The sequence below is a fragment of the Pongo pygmaeus genome, chromosome 11 (genome assembly GCF_028885625.2).
Source record: "Pongo pygmaeus isolate AG05252 chromosome 11, NHGRI_mPonPyg2-v2.0_pri, whole genome shotgun sequence".
Lineage (NCBI taxonomy): Eukaryota > Metazoa > Chordata > Mammalia > Primates > Hominidae > Pongo > Pongo pygmaeus.
In genome coordinates, this window is record NC_072384.2 from 90873785 (window position 1) to 90891813 (window position 18029).

Sequence of the window (18029 nt, forward strand, 5' to 3'; positions counted from 1 at the left end):
GCCTTGTTGCTCCTAATTACAGATTAGAAACCTTCTTGATTTCCCCTACCCATTAAGGCAAAATTAAATACTTCATCTGTACTTGTTAATATAATACTTTCTGAAAAACACTTCTACCATAGTATTTGTCTCATGGCTTTAGTCATATTTCTCCTAGACCACAACCTTACTTTAGGGATCTTTATCGCTATTGCTTGACATATAATAAGTGGTACAAGAAAAGGACAAAACTTAGTGATACCAGAGAATGCTAAAGAGTATAGAGAATCTGGTGGGGGCAAAGTCCTGTGAAACAATTGAAATGATCATTGATAGCTTAAAGATTTAGGGAGAGGAAGGTTTTAAACAGAAGGCATGATAGGTTAAAAAAAAAAAAAAAGATGAGATAGCACTTATTTACAGGTCAATGAGTCTAGTCAATTACATTGGGGAATTATAAGGATTAAGTTAGGAATAAATAGTGTAAAGCTAATTTATAGAGAACTGCATACCAGACTGAGGAGTATGAATTCCCTCTTTGGTATGGGGAAACTAATTTGGTCAGTGGGCTAAGCAAAGACAGCTCCTCTTTTCATGTTGCAGAAGTTGGCCCTGCATTTAAACTTAATGTAGATTTTGGAAGGTAGTCTCCTCATTTACCAGAAGATATATATATATATATATATATCTTCTGAATATATGTATTCAGAGATATATATTCAGAATATATATATTCTCAACACTAAAACATTAAGTATTCATATAATAGCCTATAGGTAGAAACAGTCACCTTAATTCACACATTCTGTGCTCTAGCTGTTTTTTGTTCCTTATAAACACTAAGTGAGTACTTTCATCCCTTTGGTCTGTTTGCCAGAAATCTTTTTCTGTTGCCATGCTTCCAGCTCTTACCCATCTTTCAGGTTTAGCTCAAATTCCACCTCATCTAAAAAAAGCTTGACCTTATTAGACCACAGTGAAGTAGTTTTCCAAAGTCTGGATGTCATAGATCCATTCTTGTAATTCCTCATTTTATGTACATGTCTCCTTCTTCTAGACTGTAAATGATGTCTAACATGATGTCATACATGTCATGGGATTTTTCTTCTTTTTCATTAAGAAATTATTTCTTAAGACAGTTAAAGGCTAAAGTAGGGGAAGGAATGGGTAAAAGAAGAAACAATATGATGGTAAAATGATCTTAAAGGCAGCATTTAGAAAGGAGAGAGAGACAGTATAAGTTGGAGAAGTAAAAAGGTGAGAAATAAGGATTTTCCTTCAGATTATCTTCTTAACGTTATATCCTATTTGAATTGCTGAATATCATAACCATTTTATGTTTTTCTCTTCAAGGGAATCTTGAGGATTCATTTGGGTTATTAATAATTGTTGATAAGATTTGAAAGACTACTATAATCCTATTTGTCATTAAAACTTAAATACTTTTCTCAAGGATTTCCTAGTTACTATATAGTTACTGAAAGCTATAGTTTTTAGCTTTTGAATTTTAATGAAAAATACATTATTGTGAAGAATTACCAGAAAGAATTAATTTAGGGAGAGAAAAGGGGGGTTAAGGCGTGAATGATCTTGAGTAGTTTATGCCTTGTAGAAAGTTTGAGGAGAATATTTGAATATGTTTGTTCACCAGACTGTTGAAGCGAATTCATTCTCAGATCAAAATCTGAGGTTCAAATGCTGAGATAGGTAGTAATTTATTTTTATCAGTTTTGACAGCTTATTTTGTGAGCTTATTTTTTAGGGCTGGCTTAAATTCTTTTCTCTATAGATAAAAATTAGTTTCTCGTTTAAAAGCAAGTAAACATTTATCTTTTTTTGCTAGCTATGACAATAACATGGTCTTTTAATTTTTTTGCACTATGTGCCATAAGCTAAAAAAGTGTATATTTTACATTATTTACATAGCTTTTAGGCAAAGCAAATACCATTTACTGGTGTGATAAATACATAGAAAGCTTATTCTGCAGTTTTTTAAAGTGACAAACTACCACTATCTGAAGTTTATTTGACCAACCATTTGCTGTAAATAATTGGCATGTTATTATCCACTGATTTTTTGGACAGCTCGTTCAGTTTTTCTTTGAATATTAGGTGGTGAGTATTGTTAAGCTGTGTTTAATGGTATTAGATCAGGATAAGACCTAGAAAACTTGTTTGTACCTTATAAAAGTAATAACAAGCTAGTAAGTTAGAGAGCCAGTATAATGTAGTAGTAGTTTGGATTCAGAAAAATCCATCTTTGCCATTGTGTAATCTTGGAAAGCTTCTTAACCTCTGAACCTCTGTTTCCTGATCTGTGAAATGGGGACAGAGGTAGTCATTTTTCTGAACAAATAACAAAATTTGTTGAGCTTCTATTATGTACCAGAAGTCATACTATATTTTGGATAACAATAGTACCTCTGTCATAAGATCCTTGGAGGATTAGGTTAGAATGCATGTAAAACACTTAGCACAGTGTGTAGAACATAAGTAAGTGATCAATATATTGTAGTTATTATTACTAAAACTTCCCAAGTGTATTTTTTTTGGAGACGGAGTCTTGCTCTGTTACCCAGGCTGGAGTGTGGTGGCGCAATCTTGGCTCACTGCAACCTCCACCTCCCGGGTTCAAGCCATTCTCCTGCCTCAGCCTCCCAAGTAGCCAAGATTCAGGCCCTGCCACAACGTCTGGCTAGTTTTTCTATTTTTAGTAGAGATGGGGTTTCACCGTGTTGGCCAGGCTGATCTCGAACTCCTGACCTCAAGTGATCCTCCTGCCTCAGCCTCCCAAAGTGCTGGGATTATAGGCGTGAGCTACCACGCCCAGCTCCAAATGCATTTTTAAAAGTTGTCTAAGAGCAAAAACAGTTTCAGGGAATAATTATATATCAGGTTATGTCATTAAATATTTTAATGATAAAGCTATGTGTTTTTAAAAAACATTTGTGTGACATTCAATGTTTAAAAGTTTGGTTAATCATAGCATCTTAGTGTTCCACTAGTTTAGTTAATTAAGATTTTTAATGCATACTTACTGGTAACGTTTTTCTTTTAATAGTCTTTATGATTTGTAGAATTTGATGTATACAATCTTGCCTTGTCCTTCTGTATAGGTTAAGAGATTGGTTCCAGGACTCCCACCCCTCAAGTCTCTTATGTAAAATGGTATAATATTTGCCTATAAGCTACATTTACCCTCCCATATATTTTAAATCATCTCTAGATTACTTATAATACCTAATAAAATGTAAATGCTATGTAAATAGGTCTTATACTATCTTTTGAATGTATGTTTTTAATTTTTTTTCTGAATATTTTTTATCCGTGTTGGTTGAATCTATGGATGCAAAGGGCTGACTAGGATATGTAAACCTAGATCACTTTAGAAATAATAACGACAACTACTGTCAGTGGAGTCTTACTCTCTGCCAGGCATGTTCTAAAGATATTGAATGTATTGAGTCAACTGATCCTCACCACAACCCTATGAGGGAGGCACTGTTATCCCCTTTCTCAGATGAGGAAACTGGATCACAGAAAGGTTAATTAATTTACCCGAGGTTACACAACTATAGTATTACAGCCAGGATTCAAGAACTTGTGCACTTGATCTTAACTACTGTCCAGTAGTTAATTGCTGTCTCTCCCAGATTTTATAATCAGGTTAACTATTTGAATAATATGTAAATATGGTCATCATATTTAGAAAACCCCCAAAACAACTGAACAGAGTGTTGAGTCTTACCGGAACGTTTGCTGAGCTCTGTAATTTGAATTGGGTGATTGTACTGGGCTGTATAGGAAGGCATCACCATAATGGATGGCTGGGCATTAGCACAACTAGAGTTGATGATCAGGGTTTCAAAACATGGGATTAAAAAATATGTGTTAATGATTTTTTTTTTTTTTACTTGTTTTTCAGTGTGGTTTATAGTGGTACTGATTTGATTTTGGTAAATCAACATTTACTATGGCTGTAGTCTTGAGTATATCAGCTCAGCTGTAGTCTAGTTCAGTGGTTATTTAACAATGGATTTAGTTAAAATCCATTAGAATGTTCATACAAGGATTAATTTTGTATTCTTTCTACCTCTTTAGTAAAATAAAACAGGGTCTGTTACCTAGCTTGGAAGATTTGCTGTTCTATACAATTGCGGAAGGACAAGAGAAAATACCTGTTCATAAATTTATTACAGTAAGTTTTTATATTTTTCTATCTTAACTTACAAAATCAGTAATAATAAATATATACAGTATTATTGAAATATAGTCTTAAAGGTCGTCTGACATGTAGATTCTGACTGACACTATTTCTCCTATTATGTTTTCAAATTTTTATCATGCTCATTTCAAGGTAATCAGTGAAAGAAAAAGAAAGAAACAATGAGAAACTTGTCCAGAAAGTGGGTAATAGTGACACTAAGATGCTATATTCATGTTCAAGTGTTGGGTAGAAGTTTTTATATACAGGAATAAAATCTTATAGTTGGTATAAGCATATACATTTTTTGCACTATATATTTACAAACTCTTATTTTTTTAAAAACAGGCACTCAAATCTACAGGATTGCGAACGTCTGATCCCAGGTTGAAAGAGTGTATGGATATGTTAAGATTAACTCTTCAAACAACGTCAGATGGTGTCATGCTAGACAAAGATCTTTTTAAAAAGTAAAAGTTTCTGCCAAACCTTTAATGGTGATTTGCTATGCTATACGGTGATTCTGCTTTTAAAACAAAATTGCATCTTTGAAGGCCACTGCTTCCTGTGTAATGGAAAAAGGGGATTTATAAACATCATTTGTTTGAAGAACTTGGTACACATTAGGTTCTGTAATACACTGGGCTAAGAGTATTCTTTCTTTAAATCTGTTCTAAGCAAATTTAGCCACCGATGTTTCCAGTTTACAGTACTTGGAGACTGCATTCAGTTTGAGTAGAGCACATCCTTTGTCCTGTCATTGCTTATATTGATCCCCAATTCATCTGCATGACTTGCACGCTTTCTCAGCATGGTCTCTAGTTCTTTTCCACAAGGTGATTTAGGTGACATCATAAAATGAGAGGGCTTCAGACAGACCTGTGTTCCTCACATTTACATACCTGCATTGTCTGCTCCTCTCCTCTCTTCAGACATATTAATACATAGGCTTTTGGCTATTTTCATTTTCTTCAAAACAGTAAAGAACTAAAGGCAACTTTGGAGATTAAAGCGTTGATTTGGTTGAATGAGAATTTTTACTTTGATGTTCCTGTATTTGTATATATTTATTATTTATCTTCATTAATGTGTTTCTATTAGTTTGATTACTTAAAGATTTAATGGACATGTGTGTAATGGATCCCAAAGAATCAAATAGTATTTTGAACTACTACTATTTAAGTAGAAACTAGTATAAAACTGTAAATACTGCTATAAGACATTGGTTTTTTCCAGACATGGATCCAAAAAATTTCTGCATCTACTTTGAAAGTTTGTTATGTATGGGTGTATTTACTTTTGTTTTATCTTCTTTTGGGGGGTTGGGTGATTTGTTCTAGATGTCTCCTGGAGTATTAAGTCATCTGGAGGTATAAGTATTTAACTGTGGTTCTCTGAATTTCCTGGCATGCTGTGAAGCACTGCTGACAGCTTGGGATTCTTATCTTTTCACCAGGAGGTTCTTGTTTCTGTTAACTTAGCTGACCTTAAAGTGTAGACTTTAGGTCCGTGTTGCAGTTGGTATTAGGAATTTTGACTCTCCAGAACCTGCTTTTTAAGAGACAGAAAAACATCATTTCTAAATTTATTTGTGTCTTTGCAGTAAGGATTATTTTTCGTGTTCATGAACTGTCTGCACAATATTCTGATTAAAGTGCTTTCTGCGGGCATTATTTTGTTGTATCTGTGAATGAAGTTGTTAGAGTAATGCTAGGTAGATCTGTTGATAATCAGTAGGGGAACTGCTTTGGAATTATAAGTGGAAGCAGTATTTTACACTTTTTTTTTTTTTTTTTTTTTTAAGAGAGTCTCACTCTGTCATCCAGGCTGGAGTGCAGTGACATGATCTTGGCTCACTGCAACCTCTGCCTCCCGGGTTCAAGTGATTCTCCCACCTCAATTCCCAAGTATCTGGGATTACAGGCGCCCGCCACCATGCCTGGCTTTTTTGTATTTTTAGTGAGACGGGGTTTCATCATGTTGGCCAGGCTGGTCTGGAACTCATGACCTCAGGTGATCCATCCGCCTCGGCCTCCCAAAGTTACACGCTTTTAATACTTGAAAAAATATTTATGTTTTGTAAACATGTTGCTATGTTTAAATATGAAATTATAAACAATTTAAATCCTCTGATTATTAAGCCAGGGAAATGCAAACATTAAATTTTCTGCCTGCTATTATATTAAGAGATAGTAATTATTGTTTTAAACGCTAATCCAATTTTTAAAAATCTATGCTTGTAATATAGGCAGTTTCCAACTTGACAAATGTTTTATGGTCTATATGAGCAACCAGTAGAAAAGTACAAGTCTATAGGCATAATTATTTCTCTGCTTATTCTTAGAATGAGGTGGTTCAAAACCTCCAACTATTAACCTTTTAATAGCTTTAAGTCACCTGGAAAGGTGATTGCTTCAGAGATGTTCTTTTCTCTGTTTTCAAATATGAAAAGTTATCTAGTTAGTTTTGCCAGAAATAAACTTCTCCTTCCATGCAGCTAGGGAGGAGATGTTAAAACATGGGATTCATTTTTCCCCAGAGAAATAATTTATAAAGGTGGGTAGGTTTGGTTGAAGCAACTACGTTAATATTTTACCTAAAATACATTGTAGATTAATATTTTTAGACTTTTTCAGTAATCTGAGAAACAACTATTATGTGTGACTTTTTTTTAACTTGGGAAAATACGTTCTAAGCATACTTTTTGGAGTAAAACCTGTTCGGAAGTTGGAGACTGCCTGTACCCAGCTTGATAGTCAATTGTTTTTAATGCTAGTAAATCTTAAAACTAATAGAAGTAAAAATATTTGTGTTGAAAACTAATCCTTTATTTATTCATGCATTTTTAACTTTATAGGTATTAAAACTTTCTTTGTATGATCATAATTTTTTGATCTTTTTGTTTTGCAAGAAAGTGAATGGTAGCCTTTCATTTGTATGTTTGATTTTCTTAAAAATTTCATATTTATTATGTTATTTTACAAATGAAAAATTATTTGTGAGAAATGTTTTGTAAATCATTGTGCATTAGTTTTTAGTTATAAACACTTAAGGAAAGAAAATGATTATTCCCGGCTTACAGATAAGAAAACTGAACAAAGGACAGAGATAGATATAACTTGCTGAAAAGCATAAGCACCTTCTCAGAGTTCATTTTATGTGACTTCTAATTTCCTAGTTAGACTCATGGTATCTATATTAAAATAACTCCCAAGAAAAACCTTACTGTTTGGAATGGTGATCAGTATGCAGTTACTCTCCTGAGAGGCAAAATTGGTTTTGTCAACCTGTTAATATACCAGTGAAGTCTGTTGGAACAGCTTTACCAGCACCTTCTGCTAGAGCAGAACATTCATAAAGTTTCACTGAGTGTATAATTTTGTTAATTATAAATCTTTTTTTTTTTTTTTTTGAGATGGAGTTTTGCTCTTGTTGCCCAGGCTGGAGTGCAATGGTGCGATCTTGGCTCACTGCAACCTCCACCTCCCAGGTTCAAGCAATTCTCATGCCTCAGCCTCCCGAGTAGCTGGGATTACAGGCATGCACCACCACGCCCAGCTAATTTTGTATTTTTAGTAGAGACAGGGTTTCTCCATGTTGAGGCTGGTCTCGAACTCCCGACCTCAGGTGATCTGCCTGCCTCAGCCTCCCAAAGTGCTGGGATTACAGGCGTGAGCCACCATGCCTGGCCAATTATAAATCCTTTTAAAGGTGCTGATTAAAGTAGTTAAATGGTAGTAGGTTAATAATTTAAATTTGTTCAGCAGCTCTCATTTTTGCATTTATAACTTCTTGAAAAATGAGGAAGTACATTTGATTTGTTGTAGATATAAATACTGGTTTAAGATCAGGAATTCTATTTTTCTTTCCTCTGAGAAAGGTGTTCTTTGATGTACATCTCTTGCAACTCTGATACTTGCAAGTTGGATTTTAGAAGCTATTTGAAACATTAAAAATATTAAAACAATGGTAATGCTTTTGAGATTAACATTGAAACTATCTGAAAATGATTGTTTATTGAAGTAAATATGTCTTAGCTCTGGGATGTCAATACTATATAAGTTATGGAAATTAGGACTATAATTTTTTTAATGTTGTAATAGGGGGATCCTTATGACTGAAACAATAGTCATTTCTATTAGGATTTTATTTTTAAACTGTTAATTTTATATTGAACAAATACTATTCTGAATTCTTATTAATAGTTAAACTGTGAAACTTGGCTTTTAACTTTAATTTGGTTTCATCTAGAACAACTTGAATTAAAATATTGAGATTTAAAAATTTCTCATTTACTGCAGACTAAACAAGAAATACTGAGAGTATCTTTTAAGATTTATTATAGTTGGTATTATGGCTTAACACCGTGTTTAGCAAGTCTTCCTTTATTAATTAAATATTAATTAAATATTCTATTACTGCGTTATAGAGACTTAAGCTCAGAATATATGATTGGCTGTAATCTATTTGCAAAACTTTTTAAAGGCTACATTAATATACTGATTTTCTGGCTTAAATTCTTTTTAGCAAAAAGCAAAATACAGTTCAAATTATTAGATTTCAGAATATCATGCTTTCCCATCCACTTGGTTTACTATTTTTTTTTTTTTTTTTTTTTTTTTTGAGACGGAGTCTCGCTCTGTCACCCAGGCTTGAGTGGTGGAATGCAGTGGCGCGATCTCGGCTCACTGCAAGCTCCGCCTCCCGGGTTCACGCCATTCTCCTGCCTCAGCCTCTCCGAGTAGCTGGGATTACAGGTGCCCGCCACCACGCCCGGCTAATTTTTTATATTTTTAGTAGAGAGAGGGTTTCACCGTGGTCTCGATCTCCTGACCTCGTGATCCGCCCACCTCGGCCTCCCAAAGTGCTGGGATTACAAGCGTGAGCCACCACGCCCACCCGGTTTACTATGTTTTTAAAATACTTTTTTAACAGTGAAACATTTTTATTCTGCATTGTATTTACATATCTTACATTAAATAGAATATTGTAATATAACATTTTTGGTGACTCAAATAATATAAAATTAATTATTACACTACTTCATATGAAATTTTATTTCAAATTAGACATTATTTTTACAAGCATATCAACAGACATTTCATTTAAGACAAATTAATCTGACAAAGTTGATATAATTAAGGAAAAGTATGTTATAATGCTAAATGTTTAATTTTTAAATGAAATGCTAGTAATAGTTATATAAGAACTAAGAGATGTATTTCTGAGATTACTTGATAAATAAACAAGATCGCAGTCTGAATTTTGTTAACCAGATGTCATCATGCTGAATGTTTACCAACTCTGATTGAGTAAGAAGCTTGTTTCAGATGGTCTTAATACTTAAACTTGGTGGAACGCCTTGTCTTTTAATTTGTGACACAATTTTAGGCACATCCAGATTAATCTCTTACATGTTCAACAGCTTACAAGCAACTACTTGAAAGACTGCTAGAAGGAAAGATAATATAGAAAGCATAATTTATAGAATTTAGTTGTATAGTCCTAATTATTGCTATTATTACCAAGTTCTGATATTTGAAATGTATCCAGTTTATTAATTATTTTTCTTACATTCTGCAGATGTGTTCAGAGCAACATTGTTTTGTTGACACAAGCATTTAGAAGAAAGTTTGTCATTCCTGACTTTATGTCTTTTACCTCACACATTGATGAGTTATATGAAAGTGCTAAAAAGCAGTCTGGAGGAAAGGTAATGCTTTTGATGTACATATTTTCATAACCCGATCACTTAATAAATTCAGCTTAATTTGAGGTCTAGAGAGTAAATGGTGTAGTTGCGTTTTGCTAAAGAAAACACTTTAGCTTTGCTTAAGAAATTTAATTGAAGCCACTGGATTTAGTGTTTTTACAATATTTTAAATATTTAACTTTGTTATTCTGGTTAAAGAGAAATCTAAGGGTAAGAATTTTTTATTTTCAGATGATGGTGATGGATTTTAAATTTTTAATTTAAAAAATCTTATTCAGAATTTCTGCAGATCTGATATCCCTCAGTATTAAATGAAATGTTTCTAGTTTTTAAAATCCTGTAAATAATACTAGGAACGATTTGATTTTCATATAGAAAGTTTTTATTTTCTTTTGTTTTAACTTTGGGTAGCTTTAGTATAATCCAGTTGGCCCTTGAACAAAGCAGGGGTTAGGGATGCCAGCTCCACACACAGTCAAAAATCTGAGTATAACTTTTGACTCCCTTAAAACTTAACTACTTATAACTACTGTTATAAGCCTTACTGATAACGTAAATAGTCTATTAACACATTTTGTATATTTATTATATACCGAATTCTTATAATAAAGAGGATAAAAAATGGTATTGAGAAGATCATAAGGAAAATATATTTACTATTTATTAAGTGGAAGTGGATCACCATGAAAGTTTTCATTGTCATCATCATCATGTTTAGACTGAAGAAGAAGAGGGATTGGTCTTGTGTCTTGGGAGTGGCGGAGGCAGAAAAGAATCTGCATATAATTGCACTGTTTGAAGTTTAAATCCATGTTCAAGATGCAAGTGTATAACAACTTCAGTGTAAATACTTACTACTTATTTTTAAATACTTGATTCCTAATGTCTTAGTGAAACCCTACTGGCACCCATGACCCTGATTAAATAAATTTACTTTTTTCCTGCTTAAAAAAAAAAAAAAGTCCAAGTTCCTCTGCTAGACTCTCCTGCTAAACATGAGAAAGAAAGAATGCATTAGAAAGAAAGAATGCATTAGAAAGAAAGAATGCATTGGAAAACAAGAAATAATGGAGACTGAGAGAAGTCACTTTAGATCTCATAATTCTCAAGTCTGTTTTGCCTTTAGTTTTCATGAGCGTTGTTACAGAGGATAGACTGTGAAGCCACTGAGTGTTGCAAAATAACTAGTCATTGGTAGAAGGTAAAATGAGATAAGAAATTTGTTGCTGGAAGAAAATATATTATTTGTCAATATTATATCTATTCATTTCTTTCCAATCTTTTGGATAGGTTGCAGATTATATTCCTCAATTGGCCAAATTCAGTCCCGATTTGTGGGGTGTGTCTGTTTGTACAGTAGATGGACAGAGGTAAGTTTATTTCAAACTCATGAAAACCAACTCTAAGCCTTAACTTTTGTGTAATGGTGAGAATGACATGGAGAAGATCATCTTTTATAATGGAAATTAGTCCTAACAGGATATAATTTCAAAAGGTAAATTTAGATTTTAATGTAATTTTTAAAAACTCAACTGAAACAGTAACATTATATTAAGTTTTATGAGACATCTATTTTATTCACAGTTGTAGTCTCGTTTTTTGAGTATTATTCAAATACCTGCAGTTACCAACTTGTTTCAGAAAAGCAGACTTGTCAAAACATGACACTATTCTCTAATGAACTGACCACTAATAAAATTAGTCCCTATTTCTCAACTTAACATTGGTAACCCATCTGTCGTCGTCTTTGTTCCTTGTGTTCCTGATAAAATTAGCATGAGAATTAAAGACAGTGCAACATAACGTATCCCAAAGTTAAAAGTCAGTTGCAAAACATGTAGGATTTCATGAAGTCCATGAAAGCAGCATTTGGGAATTGCTTACATTGCAGGCACAGCTGCTGACAGATGAGGAACTTGCAGAATTATAAAAAGGATAGTGATGTGAGGGCACTTTAAAAAGAAAGATTTGATTTAAAAATCAAAGAATTAAGAGAGGACCTTGGAAAATGGTAAAGTTCTAGAATATTTTTTCAAGAATGACTGTGTTCATTGTGCTGGGAATTAGACATAAAGATTATTATCATCTTATAATTTGGTTTTATTAGAAAATTAAGCCAAAGAGAAAAATCAGTATTCTTTTTTCACTCATTTAAAGACGTAGCTCAGAGATATATTCCTTTGTTTTTTGTTGTTTTATTAAAGTATTTCTGTTTTATCAAAATATAACTTACATAAGATGTACAACTTGTAAGTGAACACAGCTTGAAAAGTTTATATCAGAGTTGTAATTTTACCTAAATTTTGTTAAAACTACTAAAAGCCATTTAGCCTAGTAATTTTAGATTTTACTTTTCAAGATAATGTTGCAATTAAAAACTTTTTTTCCTTTTATGAAAATTTGATCTTTTATGTTGCCCAGGCTAGTTTTGAACTCTTGGCCTCAAGTGATCTTCCTGCCTTGGCATCCCAAAGTGCTGGGATTACAGGCATGAGCCCCTGCCCCCAGCCAAAAATTTGTGACTTGTAAGGACCTTCGTTTTAGGTGATTTTAATTTTTTTTACTAATTATCCTCAAGTACTTACAGTAAAAAATATATGGGTTAGCCCATTCATTTTGAAAGTAAGGAATCTGAGGCCCATAGTTGACATGATATTGGCAAAGGTGAAATGAACACCTAGGTCTCTTAACTTCTAGTCTATTTTTTCTTTCATTATTATATGCGTTTATCCTCATTTGGGTCTGTAAAATGTACTGAGCAGTCACCATGTGTTGAATTAAATGTTGTGTGCTATGAAGGGACACAATGAAATGAAAAGGCATGGTGGCTTTATCCCATGAAGCAAATTCCAGTAGGGAATGGTATTCCTGTTTTTGCATTTTAGGAAATAGTTTATCAAGTAATGGAAGTCTTTGAATTTGAGGGAAATTATTATCATGTAATATTGAATATGATTTTTCTCTTCTTAAACTTCTCTGTCTTAGTTTTTTTATCTAGAGAATTCAGAAAGTTGACTTCAGAACTAGAACATATGTATTTTTAAATCCAAAGGTAATAAGACAAGTTCCTAATCATTTTTTAGAATGATTGTCAAGTTTGAAGTTAAAATCTTATATAGTATAACTATATAGTTTAAGGTTATAGTTACACATGAATAAATTTGATAGGAAAAAGATTCTTTTGGTATTTATACATATGTATTTATATTCTATAATACACTCAGAAGTGAGGTGGGTATGCGTTCCTGTTTGACCTCTGATGTCTCTGTCACCCTCTGCTTCGGGTGGTTATTAATATAGTGCCCAGTTTCATTATGAATGACTTTCACTATGAAGGAATGCTTGTGATGTGTTGGGATATTGTTCAGGGAACCTGGGATATATCAGTAAGTAAATCAAAGATCTCTGCCTTTGTGAAGCTTACTTTATAATTGGGTTGGCCAGAACTTTTTCATTCCCAAATCTTTTCTCTACTTCATGTACTTCTCAGTTTGGTGGTAATACAAAGCTTTCTTTTTGCTCTGTTATTTATCTCCATGGTAATGATGACTGCCTACTGAACTTAGTGCCAGCTCTGTCAGGTTTATAAAACTGGATGCTTTTTCTTTTAATGGGGCCCAGGATTGTGAGTGGATGTGGCTTGTAAGATGAGGCATTTGTAGACAGGGTCCCAGAGAATAGTATTGAATCTAAACTGAGCTCTGTTTAACTTTTTAACCATGGTTTAGTCACAGCTTACAGCTATGAGTTGAAAAAAAAGGTGAATAATTTCTAAAAGGGCTAGTTTATTTTATGTGATTGAATGCACGTGGGAGTAAGGAGGAGCGTGCTCTTACTCTTTTGCCCTCAGAGGAAGATTTCCACATTACATGTTTATTATCTACTTAAAACCATTATTCTGTTACGTGAATACTTTCATGCTTTTGCTTTTTTTCACAGTATTTCTCTTAAAATAAACATAGGTCAATTCTGTGTCCATGGGGTCTGCACCTATGGATTCCACCAACCACAGATCGAAAATATTTGAGCCAAAAAAGATGGATAGTTGTGGCTGTAGTAAACATGTACAGACGTTTTTTTCTTGTCATTATTCCCTAAATAATACAGTACAGCTATTTATATGACATTCACATTGTATTTGGTATTATAAGTAATCTAGAGATGATTTACACATGGGAAGATGTGTGTAGGTTATATGCAAATACTATATCATTGTATATAAGGGACTTGAGTGTCCATGGAGTTTGGTATCACAGGGATTCCTGGAATCCACCTCCCACAGATATCAAAGGATGACTGTACTTAAATTTATTCTGTAATTTTGACATAAACTTGTGGTTGAATTAGGGGAAAATTTTTGTTGGAATTGTTAACATGTGAAAAGAATAATTCCAACTATGCAGTTACATTGTTTTCCCAGTTGATGTTATTTTTTAAAAATCTCCTTTTAAATAGGCATTCTACTGGAGATACCAAAGTTCCCTTCTGTCTTCAGTCCTGTGTAAAACCTTTGAAATATGCCATTGCTGTTAATGATCTTGGAACTGAGTATGTGCATCGATATGTTGGAAAAGAGCCGAGTGGACTAAGATTCAACAAACTATTTTTGAATGAAGATGGTAAGAATTACATAAACATTGGTTGAAAAAAGAAATGTCTCATTTTCCTATGTAAATCTAAGTCATTTTAAACATTTTTTGATTAAAATTATAAGTATTTGTCATGTGATTTCTATATAATCCATTGAGAGAGTTTTATCACTTACTTTTAAAAATGATTATTATAGGCATCTCATACCACTGGGAAGTGGGCTAGGGAGAACATGAACTTCTCTCTTCATAACCACCTTTAGGGAAATATAGTGAAATCTCAAAATACCTGAGATTTGCTTTAAGATAATTTAATTAAGGCAGCTGGTAGTGCTGGGTATGATTATTACTATATGTTGGTAATTATTGCAGCTAAATGATAGGTGCATGGGTGTTCATATATTATTCTATTATATTGTATATAGTAGTTGAAAGTTTTATTGTGGCCCTGGTTGAGATAGTGAGGATTATTATTTTTCAGTGAGTGTTTTTACTTTTTATCCTTATAACATTAAAACATTTGAAAGAAAGGCTTTGTGTTTAATGCTTGGTTAACAAATCTTACTACTTTACAGAAATTTAAAAGAAAAGGGGGGGACAAAAGTAGTTAGTTTGATCTGATAGAGATTTTAAGTCTAAACATCATTTAGCTGAATGCAAACTAAGTTAAACTAGTCCCATGGTTTGGTTTCTGTTTTTTAATCTTTTAAGCATATGCTGTGTTTCTGATTGATGAGTTAAGATATAGAATTGAAGAAAGTGAGAGCGAAGTTTGTAGTAATGGCTGTGAGAGATACACTTTTGTACTTTTTTCTTTCTGCTGTATAAAAAATGAAATGTGCCTTATACTCATTATTTTATTAGTTTGTAAGATGAAGTCATAAGCCTGGTATTTTCTTATGCTTCTCATCCTATTTATTTTGAGAGCAATTACATTTTCTTTCCCATTTTACCATAACCTTTTTATTCTGATGCTACATATGATTTTATGGACATTACCGTAAATTAACAACTTCAATAAGGACATCATATGCAGAAGCACTTTATTTACTAAGCTCATTGACATCTAGATTTAATATTGAAAGAATACTGTTATTCTAAAAATACCAAATATTTTAAAAGAAAAATTTAATACTTTTCCATGAACAGCAAAGGAGAATAGACATGTCTAGTGAATTGATTGATTTTGAGGGAGATATTTAAGAAAAAGAAAACAAATATAGTAATTTGAAAGTTTAGAGGATTTCAGAAACAAAAAAAATAAAACAGGCTTGGAGCAAATGAAATTAACAGTATAAGTAATGAATTTTTTGCCATGTATATTTATGGTTTTAGAAATCATGAATTATTGATACTGTATTCTATATAAGAAAAAATGAGAAATCAGGGATTTAGAATTGTTTATAATAAGAATAAAACATAAAGTTTAACAAGAGATTTTGCCTCGATATTCATAGACGTTTTCTAAGCCTGAGCCAACACCCTGAGTCTTGAAAGTTACGGTAAATACAGGCTTTACTATGTTATACCTTCCTGAATTCTGATTAGAGCCTGTGCTCTTGAGTCCTGATTTAGTTTAGCCCCAGCAAAAACAATTTGAAGATCTCGTTCATATTTAAAATTGCAAGGGTAGATTTTTGGTGAAACCATACACTTTTTGTGTGTGTATGTATATATGTGTATATCTAAAATAATAAATTTAAAAAAAAATTCGTTATACCAGCTTTATAAGATTGTGATGATTTATTAAGACTAATAGGGATATAGTTTATAGACAAATTATAGTAGTTTTTTTTTTTTTGAGACGGTGTCTGGCTCTGTCCCCCGGGCTGGAGTGCAGTGGCGTGATCTCAGCTTACTGCAAGCTCCGCCTCCCGGGTTCATGCCATTCCCCTGCATCAGCGAGTAGCTGGGACTACAGGCGCCCGCCAGCACGCCCGGCTAATTTTTTGTATTTTTAGTAGAGATGGGGTTTCACCATGTTAGCCAGGATGGTCTCGATCTCCTGACCTCGTGATCCGCCTGCCTCGGCCTCCCAAAGTGCTGGGATTACAGGCTTGAGGCACTGTGCCCGGCAGTAGTTTTTAATAACAGTAGTTTTTTTTTTTTTTTTTTTTTTTGAGACGGAGTTCTGCTCTTATTGCCCAGGCTGGAGTGCAATGGCGTGATCTCGGCTCACCGCAACCTCCGCCTCCTGGGTTCAAGTGATTCTCCTGCCTCAGCCTCCCGAGTAGCTGGGATTACAGGCATGTGCCACCACCCTGGCTAATTTTGTATTTTCAGTAGAGACGGGGTTTCTCCATGTTGGTCAGGCTGGTCACGAACTCCCAACCTCAGGTGATCTGTCTGCCTCGGCCTCCCAAAGTGCTGGGATTACAGGCGTGAGCCACCACACCTGGCAGTAACAGTAGTTTTAAGATGTTTGCAGCATAGAAAGTTTTGGTAGGAGGTGGCTGATATTTTTTATCATTGTAAGTGAGCAAACAAATTACTTTATGGAGATGTCAGTTTTGCAAACTACCATCTCCCAGGGAAGTCTTCTTTTTCTACCTTACAGTGATCAGGTTAATCAACAAATTATTTATATAGCTTTCCTTGTCTGTGTTGTTAACAGCTCTGGAGGGTACATGGGCCTTGGTTCTTGGAATTACTTTTCTGACTACAGGATACGGAAGACAATTACATATTTCTAATACATAATGGGAGAAGACATACTTAAGCATTGAATACTGTTAGTTGTATTATCTTACAAGTATGTAATTGACAGGTGCCAAAATGTAAGTGCTGATTATATGTGTGGAGGATTGAGAAAGAAGAGGAGTTGAGTTAATTTACATGAGGATGACAGGACTGAATTGATAGGATGAATTTTGGATGGCTGGGAAGAATGTGAGAGGGCACTGCACATTTTTTCCAACCATCCTCAATGGGCACTGCACATTCTTCGCAACCATATAGATCCCAACCAGATAGAGAATATTTTCTCTATATCTAGAGAATATATTGTAAACGTGTGTAATGTCAGATAATTGAGTTTCCTTAACTCCAGTTTTTACTTGGCACTGTAAAATTCCAATATAATACCGAAAATATAAATATTCAAATTAAATTGGAAACCCTTTTTAATATTTTTCGTTCTTTAGTATATGTATTAGCAAACTTTGACTCAGCCTCACCTGTGAACAAAACCCTTGTAAGGTTCGTCTGCTTAGCAGCTTGAAAAGCTTCTTTTGATATAATATGAAGGAATGCTGTGTATTTTATTGCCTTTGGGGAAAATAAATACTTGTTAAAATTGATCTTTTTTTTGCATTATAGTTTAAAACATGTTCATAAATTTCAGATGTCATCCATGTCCATTTTGTCAGTATAACACGCTCTGATATTTTGTTACTTTAAATGATAGCCTTTATTAGTGTTGTAGGTTATTTCTGCCATTCATAAATATTTTTAAATTAAAAATTCTAAATTAAACCCATCAACTCCATCTTATCTTAAGACAGAGCAGGGAAGCAAGAAAATTTCACAGTCATAGGTCTTAGGC

General features: G+C 33.5%; 1 protein-coding gene across 3 annotated transcripts in view; it reads left to right on the forward strand.

Annotated features, from left to right (window-relative positions):
* The window catches only part of GLS (glutaminase), an 85190-nt gene that overhangs the window by 10260 nt on the left and 56901 nt on the right, over positions 1-18029 (forward strand). For all 3 annotated transcript variants that reach the window (XM_054478710.2, XM_054478712.2, XM_054478711.2), the window contains exons 2-6: positions 4081-4177; positions 4532-4653; positions 9767-9896; positions 11187-11266; positions 14352-14515. In XM_054478710.2, coding sequence (XP_054334685.1) covers positions 4081-4177; positions 4532-4653; positions 9767-9896; positions 11187-11266; positions 14352-14515 — 593 coding nt within the window. The remainder of the gene's footprint in view (positions 1-4080; positions 4178-4531; positions 4654-9766; positions 9897-11186; positions 11267-14351; positions 14516-18029) is intronic.